This window comes from Melospiza georgiana, chromosome 7 (genome assembly GCF_028018845.1).
Source record: "Melospiza georgiana isolate bMelGeo1 chromosome 7, bMelGeo1.pri, whole genome shotgun sequence".
Lineage (NCBI taxonomy): Eukaryota > Metazoa > Chordata > Aves > Passeriformes > Passerellidae > Melospiza > Melospiza georgiana.
Window position 1 is genome coordinate 38,721,661 of NC_080436.1, and position 22,682 is coordinate 38,744,342.

Genomic DNA, 22,682 nt, shown 5'->3' on the forward strand with positions numbered 1-22,682 from the left:
GCTGAATTTTATAAATTTCAGCTTGTCTGTGGTCCTTCAAAGCTGGGCTTGGCAGCAGGAGAAAAGCAATGGCACGTGTGAGAGAAATCCAGGACTTCTGCTTTATTGCACTGACAGAACCAAATTGTTCAATCTGTTGCCTCATCTGTTTCTTGCCATAGCTGAGAGCTGTAAAGGTCAGGCCGTGGCAGCACAAGGAATTTAATGGTTCCCAGGCTGCCCCTGACGGCGCTCCCAGCTGGCTCCTGCCCCTCTCCCATTGATCCTCCAGCTCCTGCCTATTCTGGGAACACGGGCAGGGCAGGGTGGGCTGCTCAGGACGGGCAGTGCTGGGCTCAGCTCTGCCTCCCTGTGCTGCTCTCCCAAGGCTCAGGTGGGAATAATCCTCATTCTGCTCAGGAATGGCTGCTGGCTCACACTTATTGTGGATAAGGATGTAGTGAGTGATGCAAATAAATACGTCAAAAACTGCTGAGGGAAACCTTTTCTCCTCCAGTCTGGCCTTCAGCGTGCTGGGCAATGGAATGTCTTAAAAATTCTGAATGTACAGATAAATACAGTCATCCTCATGAGCCTTCCTCAGTGGATCCTCTGGTTCTCCAGCTCCTCCATCTCCATTTGCCCATGGTTTTGATGGAGCTCCCTTGGAGATGGATGGCACGCTCTGGGCAGTGTCTGACAAGAGAAAAAAACAGAAATAAAAGGCAGTTCTTACTCCCTGCCTGTGTTCTGCTAACAGTCTTGCTTCCCAACAACTTCACCTTTACAGAAGCACCTAATGGGTGCTTTTCATCCCATTAACTCTGAAGTGATCTCCACCAGAATCCAGAAACTTCCTAGATGGGCCCTAAATGCTCTTTAAGGTCCTTCCCAACCCACACCATTCTGGGATTCTGTAACACTTGCCCCCAAACACTTCTTGGCTTTTTTGGGGTTTCCAAAAAAGAGATGAACTCCCTGCTCTTTTGGCTCCTGTAACAAGATAAGAAGCACAAATGCCTTTTGGTGAATTTTCCTGGCTAAAGCTCCTGGTTTGGTGAATATTTTAATTAAATCTTCCCTGCTCAGCATTCTAAATTTTCTCTGCTATTGCTATTCATGGAGAAGTATTGCCATGACTTGTTCTTCATTTCTGCAAATCTTGCTAAGTTATGCAAGTCACTGTTTGACTTCACAGAGGATCTTTGTTTTATGTTTCAACACTTGGAATGCTGCTGAACTTTGCGTGTTTTCTCTCTTTATTAAAAAGGGGGGAGAGAGGGCACATTGCTACGTGCAGTAAATGATATTTTTATCCAACCTGTGCCTGATCCTGCAGAATTCCATTGAGCTGTGCTTCCCATCCCTGCAGGTGCCATCCTGGGCAGGTCAGAAACACAGGAGTGCATCTACTACAACGCTAACTGGGAGAAGGACAAGACCAACCGCAGCGGGATCGAGCCCTGCTATGGTGACAAAGATAAGAGGAGACACTGCTTTGCCACATGGAAAAATATTTCTGGATCCATTGAAATCGTGAAGCAAGGCTGCTGGCTGGATGACATCAATTGTTATGACAGGTGAGTTTTCCTAGGAATTTTTGCAACTGATTTGTCACTGCAAACTCTTTTGCCTCTCCGTAATTTCTACGTCATCCCCTCCACAACCTGTGAGTCTGGGAATAATTGTCTTATTTTCAGGTGCTCACTTGTATTTAAGGACCAGATTCCATGTGAGCACATTGTCTTATTTGCAGAATAGCACGTTTTACCTTTTTGAATGAACCCAGGTATTTCATTTATTCTTTTTTAGTCCATTTGTAATAGATCCTGTAGTGCCTTGTTATTGCCAAACAGTGCAAATATAATTATTGCAACCAGGATGCAAAATCCTCTCGTTGATTTTTCCAAAGTCTTTAGAGTTGGAAAGTCAGCACTTTGTGTCTGCAATTTACCAGATCATGGAAGTATTTTGGCAGTTTATTAATAAGCTCAATGGCAGCTCTGAGAATATTCTAAATTTCCAGTTATTTTGTTGATAACAGATGGTCCAGAAAGAACCCACAAGCAGTAACAGCAGGACTTGGGGTTTGTTAGATGCTGACTGAATAAAGGTCATGACTCTCTTAAGCAATGGTGTTGCAGCTTTTTAAATACTCTACTGGGTTTTATTGGCCCAAAACATTTATTATTTGGGAAGGCAGAGAATTAAGAAATAGATCCATTAAAAAGTATTGAGGAATTATTTCAGTAATTTTTACAGAAATCTTTCTTTGTATTTCTTTAAAGTTGAATTTTTAGAAGAAAGCTTTGCATCCTTTCTCCCCAAATCAAGTTGTCCCCCAGCCCAGGCTGTTTTCTGCATTAATGACAGTTTAAAGCTCAGTCCCACAATCTAAAATAAAAATCCTAAAATCATGAGATTAAATTCTCCTTGAGCAAAGAAAAGAAATTGGAAGAAGAAATGAAACACAGGAAGGACAGTGAGGAAGGAGCTGGAAACTGAGTAAGTCCTCATTAAGTGACTTGTGCTAATCACAGGCAGTGCTGTGTTTGTCCAGGGCAGCCCAAATCTTATCTCTGGGAGCTGTGGGGGTGACTGCAAACAGCAGCAGCTTCAGCACATCAAAGAGAAAATGTTCCCTGCAAGTCCCAGGGCAGGCTGGCAGCCAGGGCTGGCTCTGGGGAATAACCCCAAGTTTTGAAGATGAGCCCAAAACCTCCCTGACAATCTTCAGCTGTGTTTAAAACCCTGCAATATTTCTTCAGCCTTTTCCAGTTCTGCTGTCAGGTTGGCTCCTGTTTTTTCTTTCCTGATGGGAATAGTTTCAGCTTGCTTGTTAGCAGAATATGAATAAAAAAGCCATTCCTCCAGTTAATTCAGGGAATAAAATAAGCCCTGTCCCTGAGCATAATGTGGGCAGAGGAGATTATAGAAACTTTATCATTTCTTTCTACAAATACAATAAAATTTAGAAATTCTCCTTCTCACTTACCTCCAGCCTTGTTTGGTCACTTGCCTGTCCTGTTTAAATCTAGATTGTGAACTGTTCCTCAATCTGTTGATGTTTTCTTTAACTTTGTCTTAAAAATGACAAAAATGTGTTTCTGCTTTAATAAATTTTCATTGCAATATAAGATATCAAAATTTAATTTATCTCATTAGGTTCAGCTGTTACTTTGGTCCCGGTCGATTTAACAAATTTCAACTTGGAAATTTAAAAGCTGGGCACATTTATTTTTTTTTTTAACAAAGATAACCTAGCACAAAAGAAATGAACTTTTTTCCTCTTTTCTCCTGCAGGAATGACTGCATAGAGAAGAAGGACAGCCCTGAGGTGTTTTTCTGTTGCTGTGAGGGCAACATGTGCAACGAGCGCTTCTTCTACTTCCCGGAGATGGAGGTCACGCAGCGTAAGTTCCTCCTGACTGCAGGGTTCCACATCCTGCTTCTCCAGCAGCTCACACTGGCCAAAAGTGCTGCCCTTGCTGCCTTTCCACAGGGCTCTGGGACAGCTCTGGCCACTGCCACTGCTTTTATTCCACTTGGAAAGGTGCTTTCCTGTGAAATCAATGAAATGTGAAAATATAAAATGGACTTCGGCTCTTTCCAAGGGTGGGAAGGAAGGATAATCTGAAATACTTCCCTGGTTTAAGATATAGAAGTTATTGTCAAATCTTACCTTAATTACATGGCTAAGCTCCTTTAAGGGTGTAAATTTTTGGGCCAAAAGCTTTCTCATCCCTGTATCCCTGTGCCAGCCTAGGGATGCTCCCTTTCTTCAAAAAAGAAGAAAAAGAACAGTTCCTTTTCTTTCTTCTCTTTATCCCAGCTGGACTTTTGAATTTCTCTGTAAATGGACACAATAACCTCTAAAATGGGGAAAAGAATTTCCTCCCAGATCACAGGATCCTTGTGTGTTCTTCCACTCAGCATATTCTGTGGTTCTGAAAGACAAATCAAATCAGCCAGACTTAATAAATAATTATTTTAAAAAACAACAGCTAAAAGGTGATTTGATTTTTCTTGCCCATCTTCTTCCAGTCAGGAATCTGCTGGAAAACCAAGGGATGTTAATAACTGAGCTGCAACCAGCAAATGTCTCATGTACCAAATAGCCAGAGGAAGTTGTTTATGAAATGAAAGAACATTTTCTGCAAGATGAAAATAGCCTTTGTTGACCCAGGAGATATTGCTGTCGTTTTTGTCAGTGGTGCTGCTGAGGCAATCATTGACATTCCTCCCTCTCCTGAGCCCTCTCTTGCCCCGGGGGGCTGTGGCTGCCCTGGGAGCAGCTCCTGCTCCTGCAGAGCCTTTCCTGAGCTTGTGTGGAAATGTCTTCACCTGGGCAGCTCCTCCCTGCACCAGGCCCAGGAGTGCTGGAGGCTTTGCCAGATCTCTGCATTGATTGGGTTTAGTTCATTGGGTGATGAATTCCTGCAGTCCCTGGGAGTCCAAGCACCCCCTGTAGCCTGCTGGGGGTTGGAAGCCCAGAATTGCCCTGGGATCTGAGCTATCCCCTGCTCTGCAGAGTGCTGCCTTCTAACCAGGTGTTACTTTGTGCTGCCTAATCAGCTACTGGCAGCAGCTGTTAGCAAACCAGGCTGCTGCACATTCCAAACACTGCCTGCTTTTGTTCCTGAAAAAGCTTTGTCTTTTTTCTTTTCCCTTCAGCAACTTCCAATCCTGTCACACCGAAGCCACCTCTGTTCAACACCTTGCTCTACTCCTTGGTGCCTATCATGGGGATTGCAGTGATCGTGCTCTTCTCCTTCTGGATGTACAGACACCACAAGCTGGCCTATCCTCCCGTGCTTGTTCCCACCCAGGTGAGCCCCTGCTGCAGGATTTGGGGTTTTGGAGGGGCCAAACCACTCCTGAAGGGGATCTGTCTCATGGCTGGTCTCTCTGTTCCCCTCCTGATTTCCAGGTCCTAATGCTTGCTCTCCCCTAAAGCAGAGAATTAAGCTTTACTTCAACAGCCTTATTAATTATTCTTTGGTGAATAGATGAGCAACTGCTTCATGTTTTTATGCATCTCTTTGTTTGGGAGGAGAAAAACTGAAGGCACAGAGAAGGCATGCTGAGGGCTGAGCTGGAATGCTCAGCTGGAAACAAGAAAAGAGTTCCCAGTTCATCTTGGCCATTTGAGGGGTTCAGCAAACAGCAGCTAAGAGAAGATGAGCTGTTTTTAAGGAAAACTAGAACTGGGATACAGGTGTAGGGAATGTTAAGAAAATCTTCATAGCTCAGCTCATGCACTGTGATTCTTGTCATATTTTTCCTCTTGTTTATGTATTTTCTGTTTTGTCTTGAAACATTTCGGTTTTAGGAGTGTTTGTGTTTCATTTCAAAAGGATGAGGTTGTGGGCTCCACACCTGAGTGTAACCTGACCATTGTGCACCCAAACAAACCCTCTGGGGCTCTGTGTGTGGGTTTCCTGTTTTGTCCTGAAACATTTCAGTTTTGGGATGTGTTTCATGTCAAAGGATGAGGTTGTGGGCTCCACACCTGGGTGTAACCTGGCCATTGCACCCAGACCCTAACCTGCACCCAGACCAACATTCTGGGCTCTTGTGTGTGGGATTCCTGCTTTGTCCTGAAACATTTCAGTTTTAGGGGTGTTTTTGTCAAAAGGATGAGGTTGTGGGCTCCTCACTGAGTGTAACCTGGCCATTGTGCAGCCAGGCAAACTTTCTGGGGCTCTGTGTGTGAGATTCCTGCTTTGTCCTGAAACATTTCAGTTTTAGGGGTGTTTTTGTCAAAAGGATGAGGTTGTGGGCTCCTCACTGAGTGTAACCTGGCCATTGTGCAGCCAGGCAAACTTTCTGGTGTTCTTGTGTGTGGGATTCCTGCTTTGTCCTGAAACATTTCAGTTTTAGGGGTGTTTTTGTCAAAAGGATGAGTTTGTTGGTTCCACACCTGGGTGTAACCTGGCCATTGTGCACCCAAACTTTCTGGTGTTCTTATGTGTGGGATTCCTGCTTTGTCCTGAAACATTTCAGTGTTAGAGGTGTTTGTGTTTCATGTCAAAGGATGAGGTTGTGGGTTCCTCACTGAGTGTAACCTGACCATTGTGCACCCAGACCCTAACCTGCACCCAGACCAACATTCTGGGCTCTTGTGTGTGGGATTCCTGCTTTGTCCTGAAACATTTCATTTTTAGGGGTGTTTTTGTCAAAAGGATGAGGTTGTGGGCTCCTCACTGGGTGTAACCTGGCCATTGCACCCAGACAAACCCTCTGGGGCTCTGTGTGTGGAATTCCTGCAGTTGGGAGGCTCCAGCTGGTCCTGGAGCTGTAATAATCAGTGCTGCCACTGGAACTCCTCTTCCTTCAGTTATGTCTGGAGATCCAGCTGAGATTAGGAGGCTTTTATGGAAAGAGTTAAAGCTGGAAATTCTAGAGACCAAAGCAGAAAAGATGAAGAAAATGTGGTTGTGGAAATGAAGAGAGAAATGATTTGGATTTTTGCAGGAGAATTAATTTGAGCTTCTACCTCAATGCAGTGACCAGAATACACGACCTGTCCTACAGTGATGATATTTGTGATAAAAATGAAAACTCTTGTTATTTTGGGTAGGGGTGCCAAGGATTGATCTCTGTGTGCTCCAGCTCCTGGGATTTTTCCAGTGCTGCTGCTTGGCAGGAGGGTGCTGCAGGAAGCAGCATTGCCTGGGGTTGATAGCTCAAGTGTTTTGGTTTCAGTTTCTCAGTAATAGATAAGAGGAATTTGGGGAGAGGCAGTGGCCATATGTTGTTGCCAAATGAAAAGAACATAATTTAGAGGAAAAAAGTCTGTTTGCTGTCCTTGCAGAGAGGATTGCAGCTCCTCAGACTCCCTGCAATCTGTCAGCATAATTAGTTCATCCAGCTCCCATTTGATGGATTTGGGACTTTACATCGACCCAGTGGTCTTTGCTGGGAGATCAGATTCATAACTGCTAATTGTGGGGATAATTCCAGTGTGGGATTGACTTCCTGAAGAAATTAAGTCATGGATAAAGCCAAGGAAAAGCAAGAGAATGTTCAATATGTGTGAGGTATCAAGAACTTGAATTCTGATTCTCTCTCCCTCCTTTTGCTGCAGTTTTTTCCTTGCATGGATTTGTTTGGGGCAGGATTGCCACCTCAATTTTTAATAAATAAGATAATCAGCTGCTGTGTTTATGCTCAGATTGTATCTTTGGGATAAATGTACCTTGGTGCTTGTGGGGCAACAGCATTTTCCTATCTTGTGGTGAGCAGGCATTAAGGCTCATGTGGAAAGTCAGGAAAAGCCACTTGTGCCTGAAAAACTCCCCAGAATTATGATGTAAATCCAATATAAACACTCTCCCTTATGCAGCAGAGCAGTGGTTCCCACTTGAAATTTAATTACAGCTGCTTGGAGCAGGAGACAGGGGAAGCAGGGAGGGAGGGAGAGGATTGGGAACTTTATAACCACCAATAAACTCTGAAAGATTTGTGCAATTAATCAGTTAATAGTATATTTAATAATTGGGGCATGAGTGGAGTTTTAGGCAAATGGATTTGGTTTCATTCTTTGTGTAGCAGTGGTAGAAGGACAAGTCAGATGTACAGCAGGAAAAAGAGATTGTGAGATCCAGATAAAAGTTATCCCTTTTCCCTTGCTTTATTCCCAGAAACAATGGGAACACTGAGCTGCTACCAAACTTCCAGGAAAAAAATGAAAGGGTGGATGAGGAATAAGCAAAAGATAAAAATGAAGAAAAATAAGCAAAAGATAAAAATGAAGATGAGAAATGGTGAAAGGATTTGGTGATAAGTAAAAGATTAGAGAGCAAAGGGAAAGAAATAGTTTGGAATATTTTAAAAGGAAAAAAAAAGGCAAGAAATACACAGTAAGAAATGTTTGAACCTGTGAAGAGACATAAAGGACAATTAGTCTTGGCTTGTTTGTGCTGCTCACTGTGCCTCAGTGCTGTGTGGGGAGGTGTCCAGTGAAAGCTGTCAAATTCCATCAGATCTGTCCCTTCTGTGCTCTGCACTGAGTTATTCACAAACCCACCTTTGCTGAATGCCTCTGTGTGCATGGCAAACACTTGGGAACTGTGTTCCTTATTTCTGTTTCCTTTAGCAAACATAACCCATCACTGATAAAATTCACCCCAATAATCAGATTGCTGCTTTAAATATTTGAATGTGTGCATTTTTCTGCAGGAAGAGGTGCTGGCACCTGGTTCCTTTTCACTGGGGGATGGAGTTAGGTGTGACCAAACATTCCCAATAAATCTGGGCTGAGGCTGCAGGGGCAGCTCTGTTGTGCTCTGTTGTGTAGGGGTTTGAGTAAATATATGTATTGTAAATATATGTATGGCAGTAAAAGATTTCTGTATTGTAAAAGTAACTTTGTTCTGATTTTAGTTACTGTAAATAGATTGCAGTTGTGATGTGCTTAATTGAGCAGCAGCTGTAGCTGATAGAAGTAGATGAAATTAAAGAGAGTAGAGTAGTCAGAGAGAGCCTTAGAAAAGAGCTTTGACTGAGAAGCAACAACACCACTGCTGTGAAGATCTGCTGTGAGAAAACTACATAGAAAGTACGAAACTCTAAAAATATAATATACAACAATATGAATACAACATGTGGTGACCCCGACGTGATAAAGAACATGCAGCCAAACATGGAATGAAAGTATAGAATCCCCCAGATAGCTAGGACTTTAGAATATAGTATGGCCTTTGAATCAAAGAACTGTAACAGCAGACAGCTGTAAGACTATAGCTTTTCAGAGAGCTGTAAGACTATAGCCTTTGAAGAAAAGAGCCTAAAAACATCTATTCAAGACAGTCGAGGGCTGTAGCAACCTGAGAGCTGAGACAAAAATGTGTATTGTAATTGTATAATTATTAAAAAAAAAGAGAGAAATGTAGGGGCCTGAGTAAATATATGTATTGTAAATATATGTATGGCAGTAAAAGATTTCTGTATTGTAAAAGTAACTTTGTTCTGATTTTAGTTACTGTAAATAGATTGCAGTTGTGATGTGCTTAATTGAGCAGCAGCTGTAGCTGATAGAAGTAGCTGAAATTAAAGAGAGTAGAGTAGTCAGAGAGAGCCTTAGAAAAGAGCTTTGACTGAGAAGCAACAACACCACTGCTGTGAAGATCTGCTGTAAGAAAACCACCTAGAAAGTATGAAACTGTAAAAATATAATATACAACAATATGAATACAACACTGTTGTGCTCTGTGGTGCTCCCTGGCACACCAGAGCTGTCAGTGCAGGCTCTCCAAGGGGCTGTTGCCACCCTGCAGCTGATGGGTGCCACTGTCACCTCCTCAGAGCTGCCACCACCCCCCTGAGCATGGAACCATTCAGGCCCTGAGTGCCCAGCCTGGCAGCTTTCACTCCATCCCTGCTGCTCTTTGGGTTTGCAAGTGATAATTGTGTTAATAAGCTTGAGAAAAGGTTTTGCAGGTTCCCTTCTTTGTGTCTTTGGGACCTGTTTGGGGGATTTCTTCTGAAATGGTTGAGCTCTCTGGGCTCAAAGATGCATCAGGGTTTGGATTTCTGACCACAGGAATTCCTAAATCTACCTGAGGCATTTGGAATTTCTGGGATGATCTTTCCACCCAGTTTCCTGCTGGAGAATGAAGAACTAAATTAGCTGGTCAGGTTTTTCCCATTTTGGTCTTCTTCTTGTTGTTACAGATATTTCATTAGAAACATTTCAGCACTAGAAAAATGCAAGGGAGAAGTTTTGTGGGGTTTTTTTTTTTTTTTCAAGGATTGAATCCAAACCTGGGAAGATCAATGGCTACTTGAAAAACACACCCAGGGAGAAGCCAGGTGCTCTTAGAAAATGGGAAAAGAGATGGGAAAGTTACTGCAAATCAGGATCCTTGAATGTGAGGAACTTGAAACTGGATCCTTTCTTTTTCCTAATAGAAAAATCCTCTATTTTTCCTAATAGAATCCATGGGCTGCTACAAGTTAAAATCTATAACAGAGGGAAGAAAAACACCCAAAAGCCAAATGCAGCTTTTACAGATCAGGAAATGGTTGTGGGTAGCCCAGAATTTGGGAAAAGCCCAGACTGCTTAGGGTTTTATTGGTGTAATTGGTTCCAAATATTGTGATGGAGCCATTGGAGTTGGTTTTCAGGCAGCACAAGGAGCAGTGAGGGTGTTTATGTGCATTTGTGTGGGTACAGGGGCTCTGAGGGGTTTAACTGCTCCCAGATCTTGTTCATCAGAGCTCATTCCTGACATCAGTCTCAGATTTGCATTTCTTTTGTAGCCTGATGCCCTCTAAGTGCTGGATTTCTGCTGGGAGCCCGAGGTGATGCTCTGTGGGCTGCAGGGGAGGACCCTGGTTCATAACCCAGGGGTGTTCATGAGCATAAATCCATCCTGCAAAGTCTCCATGTGTGAGGAATTGGTCAGAGTTTGGGGAAGCTGATCCCTCAGGGGAGGAGTGAGAGCTTTGGGACAGGGCTCACTCCTCAGAGCTTCATTTTGCAGTTCCTCATTATGGTCAGAGCACAAAGGTTGAATTCATACATATTTCTGCTTATTGCTGAGGAATTTCCATCATTCTCCAGAGCTGGAGAACTTTAATAATGAATAGGCCTGGGAAAAAAAAAGGGAATTTCAGCCCCTTGGGGTGGGTTTTGCTCTGCTCTGGATGGTGGAGGAGATTCTGGTGGATCCCAGTGCTCTGAGTTCTGTCACAGGTTTATGGAATGAATCCTCCTGGATTAATTCTTGGTGTTAATAATTCTTGGTGTTAATAATTCTTGGTGTTAATCTGGTATGAATTATTTGGAGAAGGGGAAGTGTGTGCTCAGCACTGCCCAGGCACAGGGAAAGGCTCCGGGTGGCATCCTGAGGCTGTGAAGGCTCAGGGGGAGAAGGGGGTGGCAGCTGGAGACAGGGGCTTGAATCCCTCCCTTCCAACATCCATCCCACTGTAAAGGACAAAGATGGCTCAGGTGGAAGAGTCACAGGATTCTGGAATAGTTTGGGTTGGACTGAAACTCAAAACTCGTCCCATCCATGGGCAGGGACACCTTCCACTACCCCAGGGACACTTCCACTGTCCCAGGCTGCTCCAAGGCTCATCCAGGCTGGCCTGGGACACTCCCAGGGATGCAGGGGCAGCCCCAGCTGCTCTGGGAATGCTGTGCCAGGAGGAGGAACAGAGGCATCTGCACTGAGGTTGTTCAGGAAAGGGATGAAAGCAGCACAAACGGGGGTCACTGAAATCCTGGGGTCTGGATTTTGTTCCACACCATAGACTCAGCCTGGGATTGTTGGAATCTCTTCAATATTGAGATTTATCAGTATCTGCTGCGTGCAGAGTGAGGGAGTTCCTCTCTCTGGGGATGTATTGATCAGGTGCTGGAGCTCAGGTCTGAGGTGCCGTTGGTTGATCAGGCCTGGTGCCGTGCATTGATCAGGCCCGGTGCTGTGCATTGATCAGGTTTGGTGCTGTTCATTGATCAGGTTTGGTTCTGTGCATTGATCATGCTTGGTTCTGTGCATTGATCATGCTTGGTTCTGTGCATTGATCAGGTTTGGTTCTGTGCATTGGTCAGGTTTGGTTCTGTGCATTGGTCAGGTTTGGTTCTGTGCATTGATCAGGCTTGGTTCTGTGCATTGATCAGGTTTGGTGCTGTTCATTGATCAGGTTTGGTGCTGTTCATTGATCAGGTTTGGTTCTGTGCATTGGTCAGGCTTGGTGCTGTTCATTGATCAGGCTTGGTGCTGTTCATTGATCAGGTTTGGTGCTGTTCATTGATCAGGTTTGGTTCTGTGCATTGATCAGGCCTGTTGCTGTGCACTGATCATGCTTGGTTCTGTGCATTGATCATGCTTGGTTCTGTGCATTGGTCGGGCCTGGTGCCGTTCATTGATCAGGCCGGTCCCATTGATTGATCAGGTTCGGTGCCGTTCACTGATCAGGCCTGATGTCATTGATTGATCAGGCCTGGTGCCATGCATTGATCAGGTTCAGTTCCGTTCATTGATCGTGCCCGGTGCCGTTCATCGATCGGGTTCGATTCCATTGATCAGGCCCGATCCCGTTCATTGATCAGGCCCGATCCCGGTCATTGATCGGGTTCGATTCCATTGATCCGGTTCGGTCCCAGCCGGGGTTTCCCTGGTGCGGCGCTGCCCCCTGGCGGACACCGGGAGCGCTGCAGGGAACAGGGCGGGTTCTCATCCCGGCTCTGGAATTTCACCTTTGGAAGTTCCACGTGTCTCTGTGCTCTATACGCCTCCAATGGACATTCCCCTATGTAATTAGAAAATAATTCTGTTCATTTTCTATAGAATAATCTTGTTTTCCTCATTTTCCTTTACTAACAACACTGGATTTCTTTGCTGTTATAAATGATGTTCTGGTGTGGGAAAGTTTTGCTGTCCCCGTGAATATTCCTGTCATTAACTCACAAATAATTGACTTTGTCTCCTCTAAGCTGTGTTTGCATCCCATTCTGGTGTAAATAGTAATTTCTCTTGCCTGTGTTTTTTCCCTCTCTGCAAGCACGCCTTTCATATAATGATTGAGGTAAGAGGATGTTTGTTCCTGGCTCTGGGGCTTTCTGGGGATGTGGGAGACGTTGTTTGCTCTGAATTGTGATTTCTCAGTATTTTGGACAAGCCATCTGTCAGCATGTGTGGTTTAAAATGCAGTTTTACCCTGTGGCTTGTGATCTCCTGACATTCCCTGGAGCTGCTGCGTGGTGGGGTCAGGATGTGCAGGCTGGGATGGATCCTGGGCTCCCCTGGAAGCAGAGGGCACATCCCACCCCCCTGTGCCCTGTCCTTGGCTCTCCCTTCCCATCTCCCCCTGTCACAAATCCATTGCAGCTCTGGGGTCTCCATGTGCTGATCTGGGTTTTGTGTGGGGCAGGAACTCCCAAAACTGGATCATCTGGAGAAAAATAAAAATACTCCTTCACCATGAATCTCTTCATTTTTCCCACTGACCTCAAGATATTTATATTTATTACAACTCCAAGTCACTGGGACCCCTTAATTCACAAATTGGGTCATTCCTGCTCAGCTCAATGGAATATTAAAACCATCAAGATTTGAGGTGTAATAAAAATGCTCAATTCTTGTCATCTTTAAAGTTCTCTAATTAACACCTGATATACCGTGGAAATGCAGTTTAGAAGAAAATCTGATGGTTTCAGTGCATTAAAAATGTGAATATTTGAATATTTCCCTGACTGTGTGTCCATAAAAAGTTGCTTGGACCTCTGTCCATGTTTGGCCTCCTTATCCCAGTCAGGGGTGCAGGTGCTGCCTGCAGGAGCTGCTGTCCATGGCTTTGTGTCCCACAGTGGCTGAGCAGCTCTCTGACCTCCAGACCCATTTTTGGGGACACCTAAGGAACCCCATTCCTGGAAGCCACCCTTCCCTAAGGAATATTTCCCCCATGACTCAGTCTGTGTCAAGGGGCAGGAAAAGGGAATTGGGCCCTGGAGTTTTGGACATTTGGGAGCCCTGCTGGCATTGTGGCCTTGGCACCACAGAGATCAGCTCCAAAACCTCACAGGAATAATGGGGAACATTCTGGAACATTAAACAATTTTCCTTGGAGCAGAGCAAGCTGGGAATATTGTCAGGGAATGTTTCTGTGTAAAATCAGTCCCTGAGCTGCAGAGCCTCATTGTAACCAAGGTGCTTAGAAAAAATCAGAGAGAAAAATAATAAAAGGGAAAACTTTTCTTTCTGGTTGTGTTAGCAGCAGGAATTGTGGGAAGGTGCTGGGAATGAGGTGAGGAGAGCCAGGGCTTTCTGGGAAATGGAATTTGGGGATGGGAATGTTTGGGCTGATGGGGAATCAGGAAAGCACCAGGTTTGCCTGCCCACTTCCACTTCCAGCTCGTGGCAGAGATGCTGGAGCTGGGCTCAGCAAACCTTGGAGCTGTTTGGTTTTCCTGGTGCTTGGGACAGAATTCAGGCACCAGGGGCTTCCAAATGCCAGCAGGTTCTGGGAGGAAGGGGAGTCCAGGCCACCAGAGCAAAGGGGATTTGGGATTATTTCCCACAGATTTCTCTGCTCCAGACAAGGCAGGAGGTTCTGAGCTTGAGCAGCTCAGTAAATCAGGGTTGCCTTTGGGGGATAAATGTGAGCATCTCGTTCCCAACGACAACAAACCGGATTTACAAATATTTATTTGGTACAGTTTGTGTTTTACAAATTGAGGGCACTGCTTTCCCTGGTGCCTGCAGTATTCCAAGAGGGCTCTGGCACGGAGTGAAAGGCACCAGGGGAGGGAAATCTTTGCTCCCAAACTTGGTTTTGTGTGCTGCAAATGTTGATGTCAGAACTCCCAGCTCCTGTCGCTGTCACTCTGACAAAAGGATTTCCTCTTTTTGGGGACAGAGCTGCAGTGTGGCTCTAATTTGAATTTCAGATGCTGTTTATTCTTTGTCTAGTTATTAATTTGTGCAGTGAGGTTACTCTGCTCTGAATCTTTCTCTGGAACTTGTTCTTTTAATTTATTTCTTGTAGAAGAAAGCAGAGAGGGGATGTTGATTCCTGCCACTACTCAGGACTTGCATTCTCAGCACTTGTTTCCATTCTCCCCTTAGCAAAGGGTTCTTAACCCCACAGTTGGTCACAAAATGTGTCTTCAACCTGCACAGGATTTTGTGCTTTTGATGGAAGTTCTCAAACATTTAACTCTTTATTGAGCCCTCTTCTCTCTCTTGGAGAAGCAGCTCCTCTGGTGGTTTTCATTCTCTTGAAAACTGCTTTTCTCTTTGGGGAAAACAGAGGGGAAAGGGGGAGTTTTGGAGGGGTTTTGAAAACTTTGGGGTTGATTGTTGGGGTTTTTATAGAGGGACAAACTAATCCCACCTGGAGGGAGAGGCAAGCCCAGAAGGAAGCAGAGATTTGGCAATAAAATTGAGAATCTGCTTGTTGTGTTCAGAGGATGTGATGCAGCAAAGCAGAAAATGCAGCAGAAAATAAACTGTCCCTGCCCTGGATGGTCCCAGGGAGTGGTGTGGGGTTGGGGATGTGGGATTTGGGAATGGGGATGTGGGATTGGGGATCTGGGAATGGGGATCTGGGATTGGGGATATGGGATGTGGGATTTGGGATTGGGGATGTGGGAATGGGGATGTGGGAATGGGGATGTGGGGTTGGGGATGTGGGGTTGGGGATGTGGGGTTGGGGATGTGGGGTTGGGGATGTGGGAATGGGGATGTGGGAATGGGGATGTGGGAATGGGGATGTGGGAATGGGGATTGGGGATGTGGGAATGGGGATCTGGGATTGGGGATTTGGGATTGGGATGTGGGGATTGGGGATGTGAGAATGGGGATGTGGGATTGGGGATTTGGGATTGGGGATGTGGGATTTGGGATGTGGGAATGGGGATGTGGGAATGGGGATGTGAAGATGTGGGATTGGGGATTTGGGATTGGGGATTTGGGATTGGGGATGTGGGATTGGGGATCTGGGATTGGGGATGTGGGATTTGGGAGTGGGGATTTAGGATTTGGGATTTGGGATCTGGGGTTGGGGATCTGGGGTTGTGGGTCCATGGAGTGCCCTGGGGGAGCTCTGTGTCACCTCCAGCTGTACCAACCCTGCAGGACAGGGCCAGATCCCCTCTGCAGTGGGATCTCCTCATTCCTGGCATTTCAGGAGCTCGCTGGCAGAGCTGGGAGCAGGGAATGGGGCAGGAGGGGCTGCCCCAGGGTTTAAAGATCCCACACTTCACATCCACACAGAAACCTTCAGTGCATCCAAGGGGCTCATTGCAATTCCAGCTTTAAAAATATAACAAGTAAAGCTTGATTATCTTTGTTCCTTAATTTCTGCTGTGCTTTCCTACCTGGTTACAATATTCCTTAATTTCTGCTGGGCTTTCTTCCCACTTGATTAGACTCATCCTTAATTTCTGCCTTGCTTTGCCACCTGACTCCATTATTGCCTAATTTCTGCTGTGCTTTCCTAAGTAATCACATTATTCCTTAATTTCTGCCTTGCTTTCCCACCTGATTCCATTATTCCCTAATTTCTGCTGTGCTTTCCCACCTGATTCCATTATTCCCTAATTTCTGCCTTGCTTTCCCACCTGATCACATTATTCCCTAATTTCTGCTGTGCTTTCCCACCTGATTCCATTATTCCTTAATTTCTGCTATGCTTTCCCACCTGATTCCATTATTCCTTAATTTCTGCTGAGCTTTCCCACCTGATTCCATTATTCCATCATTTCTGCTGTGCTATCCTAAGTAATCCCATTATTCCTTAATTTCTGCTGTGCTTTCCCACCTGATCACATTATTCCTTAATTTCTGCTGAGCTTTCCCACCTGATTCCATAATTCCCTAACCTCTGCTGTCCCTCCCTGCTGCCCAGGTGATTCCCTGGTTGCTGCTGTGTTATCCAGGTGTGTCCCACCCTGCTGGGAATGTCTCAATCCCATTTCCCACCCCCTGCAGCAGGGCTGGGCTCTGTCCCTGGGTGTTTGGGATTTGCAGTGGGGTTTGGCTGGGTGACCCCAGGCTCTCCCCAGCTGCAATCCTCTCTCTGGAGTGCTCTCAGGGATGATGGGAATGGATGTCACTAATTAAAGCAGCATTAATTAATGGTCTCTCCTGATTGCAGGATCCTGGGCCTCCCCCACCATCTCCCCTGATGGGTCTGAAGCCGCTGCAGCTCCTGGAGATCAAGGCCAGGGGCAGGTTTGGGTGTGTGTGGAAAGCTCAGCTGCTCAATGAATACGTTGCAGTCAAAATATTCCCCATCCAGGTGAGCAGAACCCTTGGGGGTCCTGGGTTTTCCTCACATTAAAGCAGCTTTTCTTGGCCCAATAATTCTGTAAATCCAAGTGGAAATGGCACTGAGGTGTAAGAGATGCAGTAAGTTTTAATGATTTAAAATAAGTGTTTTACTGCAGTAAACACATTACTGAAGCATAAACCCTGTGAAATGTGGGCTTCTAATCATAAAAATATTCAGCACTTGTAGTTTTAAGCAGCTCTAACCCACCTCTTGACCAGTTAATAATCAAATTAACTGGTGCTTAGAAGGAATGCCCTGAAATGCAGCCCCTGGGGTGATTGTTCCAATTAACCATTCCTCAATTAATGCCACAGCACTCATTGCCCAGCAAGGGCCCTCGCAGAGCCGTGGCTCACATGAAGTGGATTGAGGAGTTTGGAGAGCCCAGAGTGGGGCTGGTGCTGATGCTGGGATGGGTTGGCACTGATTAAAGCCCCCCCTGCTGCTGGAGGTGCAGGGGTTTGTTCCTCTCACCGAGCCAGGGCTGCCTTGGCTCTCATCATTTCACCAGAACCTCCAGGGGTTTTCTGACAGAGCTCTCCCAAACTCTGTCAGAATTCAGGATGTCCCTCTGGCTGTCCTGGGCTGCCAGGACCCTGCTGGGGGCTCAGAGACCCTGGCACACAGCCCCAGCCCCCTGTGACTTTGGTTATGACCCGTGGAGCAAATGACCAACCTTGTATGAGGATCTGCAAGCCACAAAATATATGTAGAATAATTGATTTGTCACAGGGTGAAAAATAGATTTTTTGGGGGTTTTTAGAATGGGGGTTCAGGGGGCAAGATGGAGGAATCTGGGCATGTCCAGCCTTTCTCCTTCCTCTTCTTGGCCTCCATCTCCTGCAGTGGTGGTGGCACTTTGGGATTGGTTTAGAGCAGAAGCTCACTGTCTCACACAGGTGATGGGTATTGGGCAGTAATTGTAAATATTGCACAGGTAGTTTTTGGTATAAAAAGATAACACCACCCTGGGGCAGGCAGAGTGCCTTGGGCTGTCTTACTGAGGACAGGAGAAAGAATTTTATAGCTAAGGAACAATGAACAACCTTGAGACCCAGAACTGAAGAGCTCTGACTCCTTCTATGACCCCTGGGCTGGGAAAAGAGAATTTGTGACACCTCTGGGGTCACTGTGAGCAGCAGAGCCCCAAGAGGTATCAAACTGCCCCAGGGCCAGCCCCTGCTGTGCCACGTTTTGGTGGCTCACTGTGTTTGGTGCTGTGTGCTTGCAGGACAAGCAGTCGTGGCAGAACGAGTACGAGATCTACAGCCTGCCCGGGATGAAGCACGACAACATCCTGCAGTTCATCGGCGCCGAGAAGCGCGGCTCCAGCATCGACGTGGACCTGTGGCTCATCACGGCCTTCCACGAGAAGGTGGGGCTGCCAGGGAGGGACAGGACAGGACAGCAGCCCCACACAGGGCTCACACACCCGGGCTGGGCCAGCACAGCAGGGAAACTGGGAGAGCTCTCGCTGTGCTGCTGGCTGTGCACTGGATGTGTATTACCGCGCCTGAGTGGGCGCGGCTGGTGAGAGAGAGATGGTGAATCTTGTATCTTGATCAGAAGGCTGATTTATTAAGATATTATATATAATATTATTAGATATTATATATATATATAAGATATTATATGTAATACATTATTGTCGCAGTCGAGGTGGTCACGACATAAAGCAGAGACCACAAGCAGTCTCAGTTGGTAACACTTGGCAACAGTTTATTAATGAAAATGGCTGATCTTTTATACACTTTCCAGTTGTTTACCCTTCCTCTACCTTAGCTATTGGCCACAATAATTCAATACCATGCCATTGGTGAAAAGTTACTCTGACTCCACCTAACTTTCTAAAAACGCTTCATCCAGCTGCAGAATGCTCTTATCTTCCTTCTCTCCATCTCCTTGGTTACGGCCTTGGAGAAAGCTCCTTATCAGCTTCTTCTTCTTCTTACTTCTCGCTCCTTTAGCTAACAGGCCCACTGCTAGCCCCTTCCACACATTATGACTATACTAATAGAATATAGAGAGAGGTTTGCACAGCAGCTAGGCTAGGCTAAGAAATCGATAGAAAGAATCTATAACAAAGTTGTGGCCAAGGACTCAGTCCCCTGGCTTGCACTGGTGATTGGCCCTTAATTATAAACATAGGAAATGAGCCAATCAAGGTGTCCCTGTTGCATTCCCCAGCAGCTGATAATAATTGTTTACCTTGTCTTCTGGAGCCTCTGGCCTCCCGAAGACACAGAAATCCGAAAGAAAGGATTTCTGTGGAGAAATGTCTGCAAAAGATGTGAATTGGTTGCAGTTGGTTTTCAGGCAGCTGAGAAAGTTGGGGATGGGGATGTGGGATTGGGGATGTGGGAATGGGGATGTGGGATTTGGGATGTGGGATTGGGGATCTGGGAATGGGGATGTGGGATTGGGGATCTGGGATGTGGGATTGGGGATCTGGGGTTGGGGATCTGGGAAGGGGATGTGGGATTGGGGATGTGGGATTGGGGATGTGGGATTGGGGATCTGGGATTTGGGATTGGGGATGTGGGGTTGGGGATCTGGGGTTGTGGGTCCATGGAGTGCCTGGGGGAGCTCTGTGTCACCTCCAGCTGCACCAACCCTGCAGGACAGGGCCAGATCCCCTCTGCAATGGGATCTCCTCATTCCTGGCATTTCAGGAGCAGGGATTTCTGTTACTGACAGAGGAGTTGTTTTAGGAGACAAACAAAAATTGATTCTGCCTTTTTTGGCTTTTCAGAAGATGTCTATTTTAACATCCCCACTCTAAACCTGCCTAAAATACATAACCTCCCATCTTGCAGAGATTTTTTGGGGGGTTATTTTTGCTTCACTTGTTGGTTGATAAGCATAAAGATGAAGTGATACAGATTGATTCTATTGTGACAGCAAAAGGAAAAAACACAAATACAATTAAGAACACATTCCATTTTATGTTGGATCATTTTGATTTCTTTAGATTTGTTCAGAGTGTTTCACTCTGCAAATCTCTTTAGATTTGTTCAGTTTCACTCTGAAACTGTAGTGTTGAATGATTTCATCTCTGTTTATTCAGAGTATTTCACTCTGGACCTGCTGTAGGTCCATAAGGAAGGACAAAGGTCCTACAGAAGAGAATTGCAGGCACTGCAGGTTTTCCCTGGAGCAGTGAGGCTGAGCTGGGTGTGTGCCTGTTTGCTGCAGGGGTCCCTGACAGATTTCCTGAAGGCCAACGTGGTGTCGTGGAACGAGCTGTGCCACATTGCCCAGACCATGGCCAGGGGCCTGGCCTACCTGCACGAGGACATCCCGGGGCTCAAGGATGGCCACAAGCCAGCCATCTCCCACAGGTACATGGCAATCCTGCAGGCACCCACCTCCCCCTCTTGGTCCTGCAGGATTCCTGCAGCTCCCCTCCAAGGCACATTTTCACCCTGTTATTTAAACAGAGTTGCAGTCACTGCACACTTGGATTGCAACATTCTCATTCCACCTCTGTATCCCACATGCACCATCCAAATCTCCATATATCCCTACATCCCCATATCCATCATACATCTGGATTTATTTTAACAGCAAGCACAAAATTACAGTTCCAATTACTGCCTCATTTATTGCCATAAAGGTCTGCAAGGGTACTCTGAGGTTTTATGATTATTATTTTGTTGTTTAACTTACCTATTTCTTTATAATTTTCTTGCCTTTCATACCATAATGTTCCTTGTTTTATTCTCTCCCCTTTTCCTTAGTTCTTTCTGTATTTCATGTTCTAGATCTCTAATTTGTATTTTTTCTTGAACTTGCAAGGGACATCAAAAGCAAGAACGTGCTGCTGAAAAACAACCTCACGGCCTGTATTGCTGATTTCGGTCTAGCTTTAAAGTTTGAGGCTGGAAAGTCTGCAGGAGACACCCATGGACAGGTAAATCCTGAGCTATTGCCAGGAATGATCCAGCTGTTACCTGGATGTGAGTGGGAATCTCCCCTCAGGCTCTTTGCATGGCCTATCCCCCTTTTATCCTGACTGGACAATTGGGACAAGAACTTTTGTAATATTTTATTAATTATTTACTTATTGTTCAGAAGCTGAGGGATGAAACTTCCAAGATTTAGTCCTGATGTGGGGGATTCTGGTTGTGGGTTTCACTGGGTCTGGACTGAAGGCACTTGGGACATTAGTTCACGTTCCGACTCAGGTGTTTATTATTTCTTATCAGTAAAAGTCTCACTGCTGGGAGTTCTGCAGCTTTTCATTAGAAGGCACAGAATGGCCAACAATCTCTTGTTACAAGGGTTTCTAAAGCTAAATTATCCAATTAAGAACTGACACCTGGATTATTTCCCTTTTAACCCAATAACTGATCCCAAAGAGCTGCAATGGGGACTTTTCTGCCCATTTACAAAATGCCACCCAAACCCAAGAAGAAGCAGCATGAAGAAGAAACCCAGGATGACACTCTGTGTCCTCCATCTTGCTTCCATCCACAACATACTAAAAATCCCAAACCTAAATTTCTCACTTACACCTACACTGCTCTCTATAATCTATTTCACACTTTTGTGGATTGTGGTCTATTCTGGAATTTAGGAAACTTTCTCCATGAATGAGGGTGAAAATCAGTGCTGCCCTGGGGGTCAAAGTGAGTGCTGCCCTGGGGGTCAAAGTGAGTGCTGCCCTGGGGGTCAGGGCACCCCAGAGCAGATGGAAATTGTTGTTGCATTGGGTTGTTCCAACCGTGGCCAGTGTAACCTGGGACAGAGCAGGGGTTTCATGTGGCAGCAGGGGGGGCAGTGCCCGTGCTGGAGGTGATTGTGGGCACAACCACTGATGTTCTGTGCCCCTGCAGGTGGGCACCCGCAGGTACATGGCCCCCGAGGTGCTCGAAGGTGCTATCAACTTCCAGAGGGACGCGTTCCTGAGGATAGACATGTACGCCATGGGGCTGGTGCTCTGGGAGCTGGCCTCGCGCTGCACGGCCGCCGACGGTGAGGAGGGAGGGACTGCCCTGGGAGAGACTGCCCTGAGAGGGAGTGCCCTGGGAGGGATTGCCCTGGGAGGGATTGCCCTGGGAGGCACTGCCCTGCCCGCTGGGAGAGAGCCCCTTCCAGCCCCAACCACTCCGGGTTCTGATTGCAGCCAACAAGGCAATCCTCCCTTTCCTGTGGTGGTGTTCACAGGGTCCCAGCACGAAGCAAGAGATGAGGATCTGACTCCACGTTTCAGCAGACTGATTGATTATTTTATGATATATATTAAAACTATACTAAAAGAAAGGATTTCATCAGAAGGCTTGCAAAGAATAGAGTGATAACAAAAGCTTCTGACTCAGAGTCCGAGCTGACTGTGATTGGCCATTAATTAGAAACAACCAACATGGACCAATCCCAGATGCACCTGTTGCATTCCACAGCAGCAGATAATCATTGTTTTTCTTTTCCTCTGAGGCCTCTCAGCTTCTCAGGAGAAAGATCCTGGCAAAGGGATTTTTCAGGAAATGCCATGGCTACACTTCTCCTTTTCCCTTTCCCGTTTAACTGGCGTTTCCCCTGCAGGCCCTGTGGATGAGTACATGCTGCCTTTCGAGGAGGAGATTGGCCAGCACCCCTCCCTGGAGGACATGCAGGAGGTTGTGGTGCACAAAAAGAAGAGGCCTGTCCTAAGGGAGTGTTGGCAGAAACATTCTGTAAGTGTCACCCAACCGGCTGAATGCCGTGTTTTGTCCCTGCTGTGTTGTGTACATTGCACTGGGGTTTGGCAGGGGTTTCATAATTCCAGTAGGAGTTAAATGGGCTGTAAATGTTCCTCATCTTAGACTGCTCTTTCTTCAGTACTAGAAAGTGAGGGATTTTTTGGTTTTTGGTGGAAGAAGAGATCCTGGAGTTCCTTTGCACTGAAGTCCCAATTGGTGTCTGAGGAATTC

At 46.0% G+C, this 22,682-nt stretch overlaps 1 protein-coding gene across 2 annotated transcripts in view; it reads left to right on the forward strand.

Annotated features, from left to right (window-relative positions):
- The window catches only part of ACVR2A (activin A receptor type 2A), a 56,920-nt gene that overhangs the window by 30,841 nt on the left and 3,397 nt on the right, over window positions 1-22,682 (forward strand). The window contains exons 2-11 of one of the 2 annotated variants that reach the window (XM_058028483.1): window positions 1,352-1,559; window positions 3,283-3,392; window positions 4,654-4,808; window positions 12,499-12,522; window positions 16,594-16,737; window positions 18,002-18,145; window positions 19,966-20,111; window positions 20,569-20,683; window positions 21,609-21,747; window positions 22,315-22,445. In XM_058028483.1, coding sequence (XP_057884466.1) covers window positions 1,352-1,559; window positions 3,283-3,392; window positions 4,654-4,808; window positions 12,499-12,522; window positions 16,594-16,737; window positions 18,002-18,145; window positions 19,966-20,111; window positions 20,569-20,683; window positions 21,609-21,747; window positions 22,315-22,445 — 1,316 coding nt within the window. The remainder of the gene's footprint in view (window positions 1-1,351; window positions 1,560-3,282; window positions 3,393-4,653; window positions 4,809-12,498; window positions 12,523-16,593; window positions 16,738-18,001; window positions 18,146-19,965; window positions 20,112-20,568; window positions 20,684-21,608; window positions 21,748-22,314; window positions 22,446-22,682) is intronic. The other variant, XM_058028484.1, reaches the window with a different exon arrangement.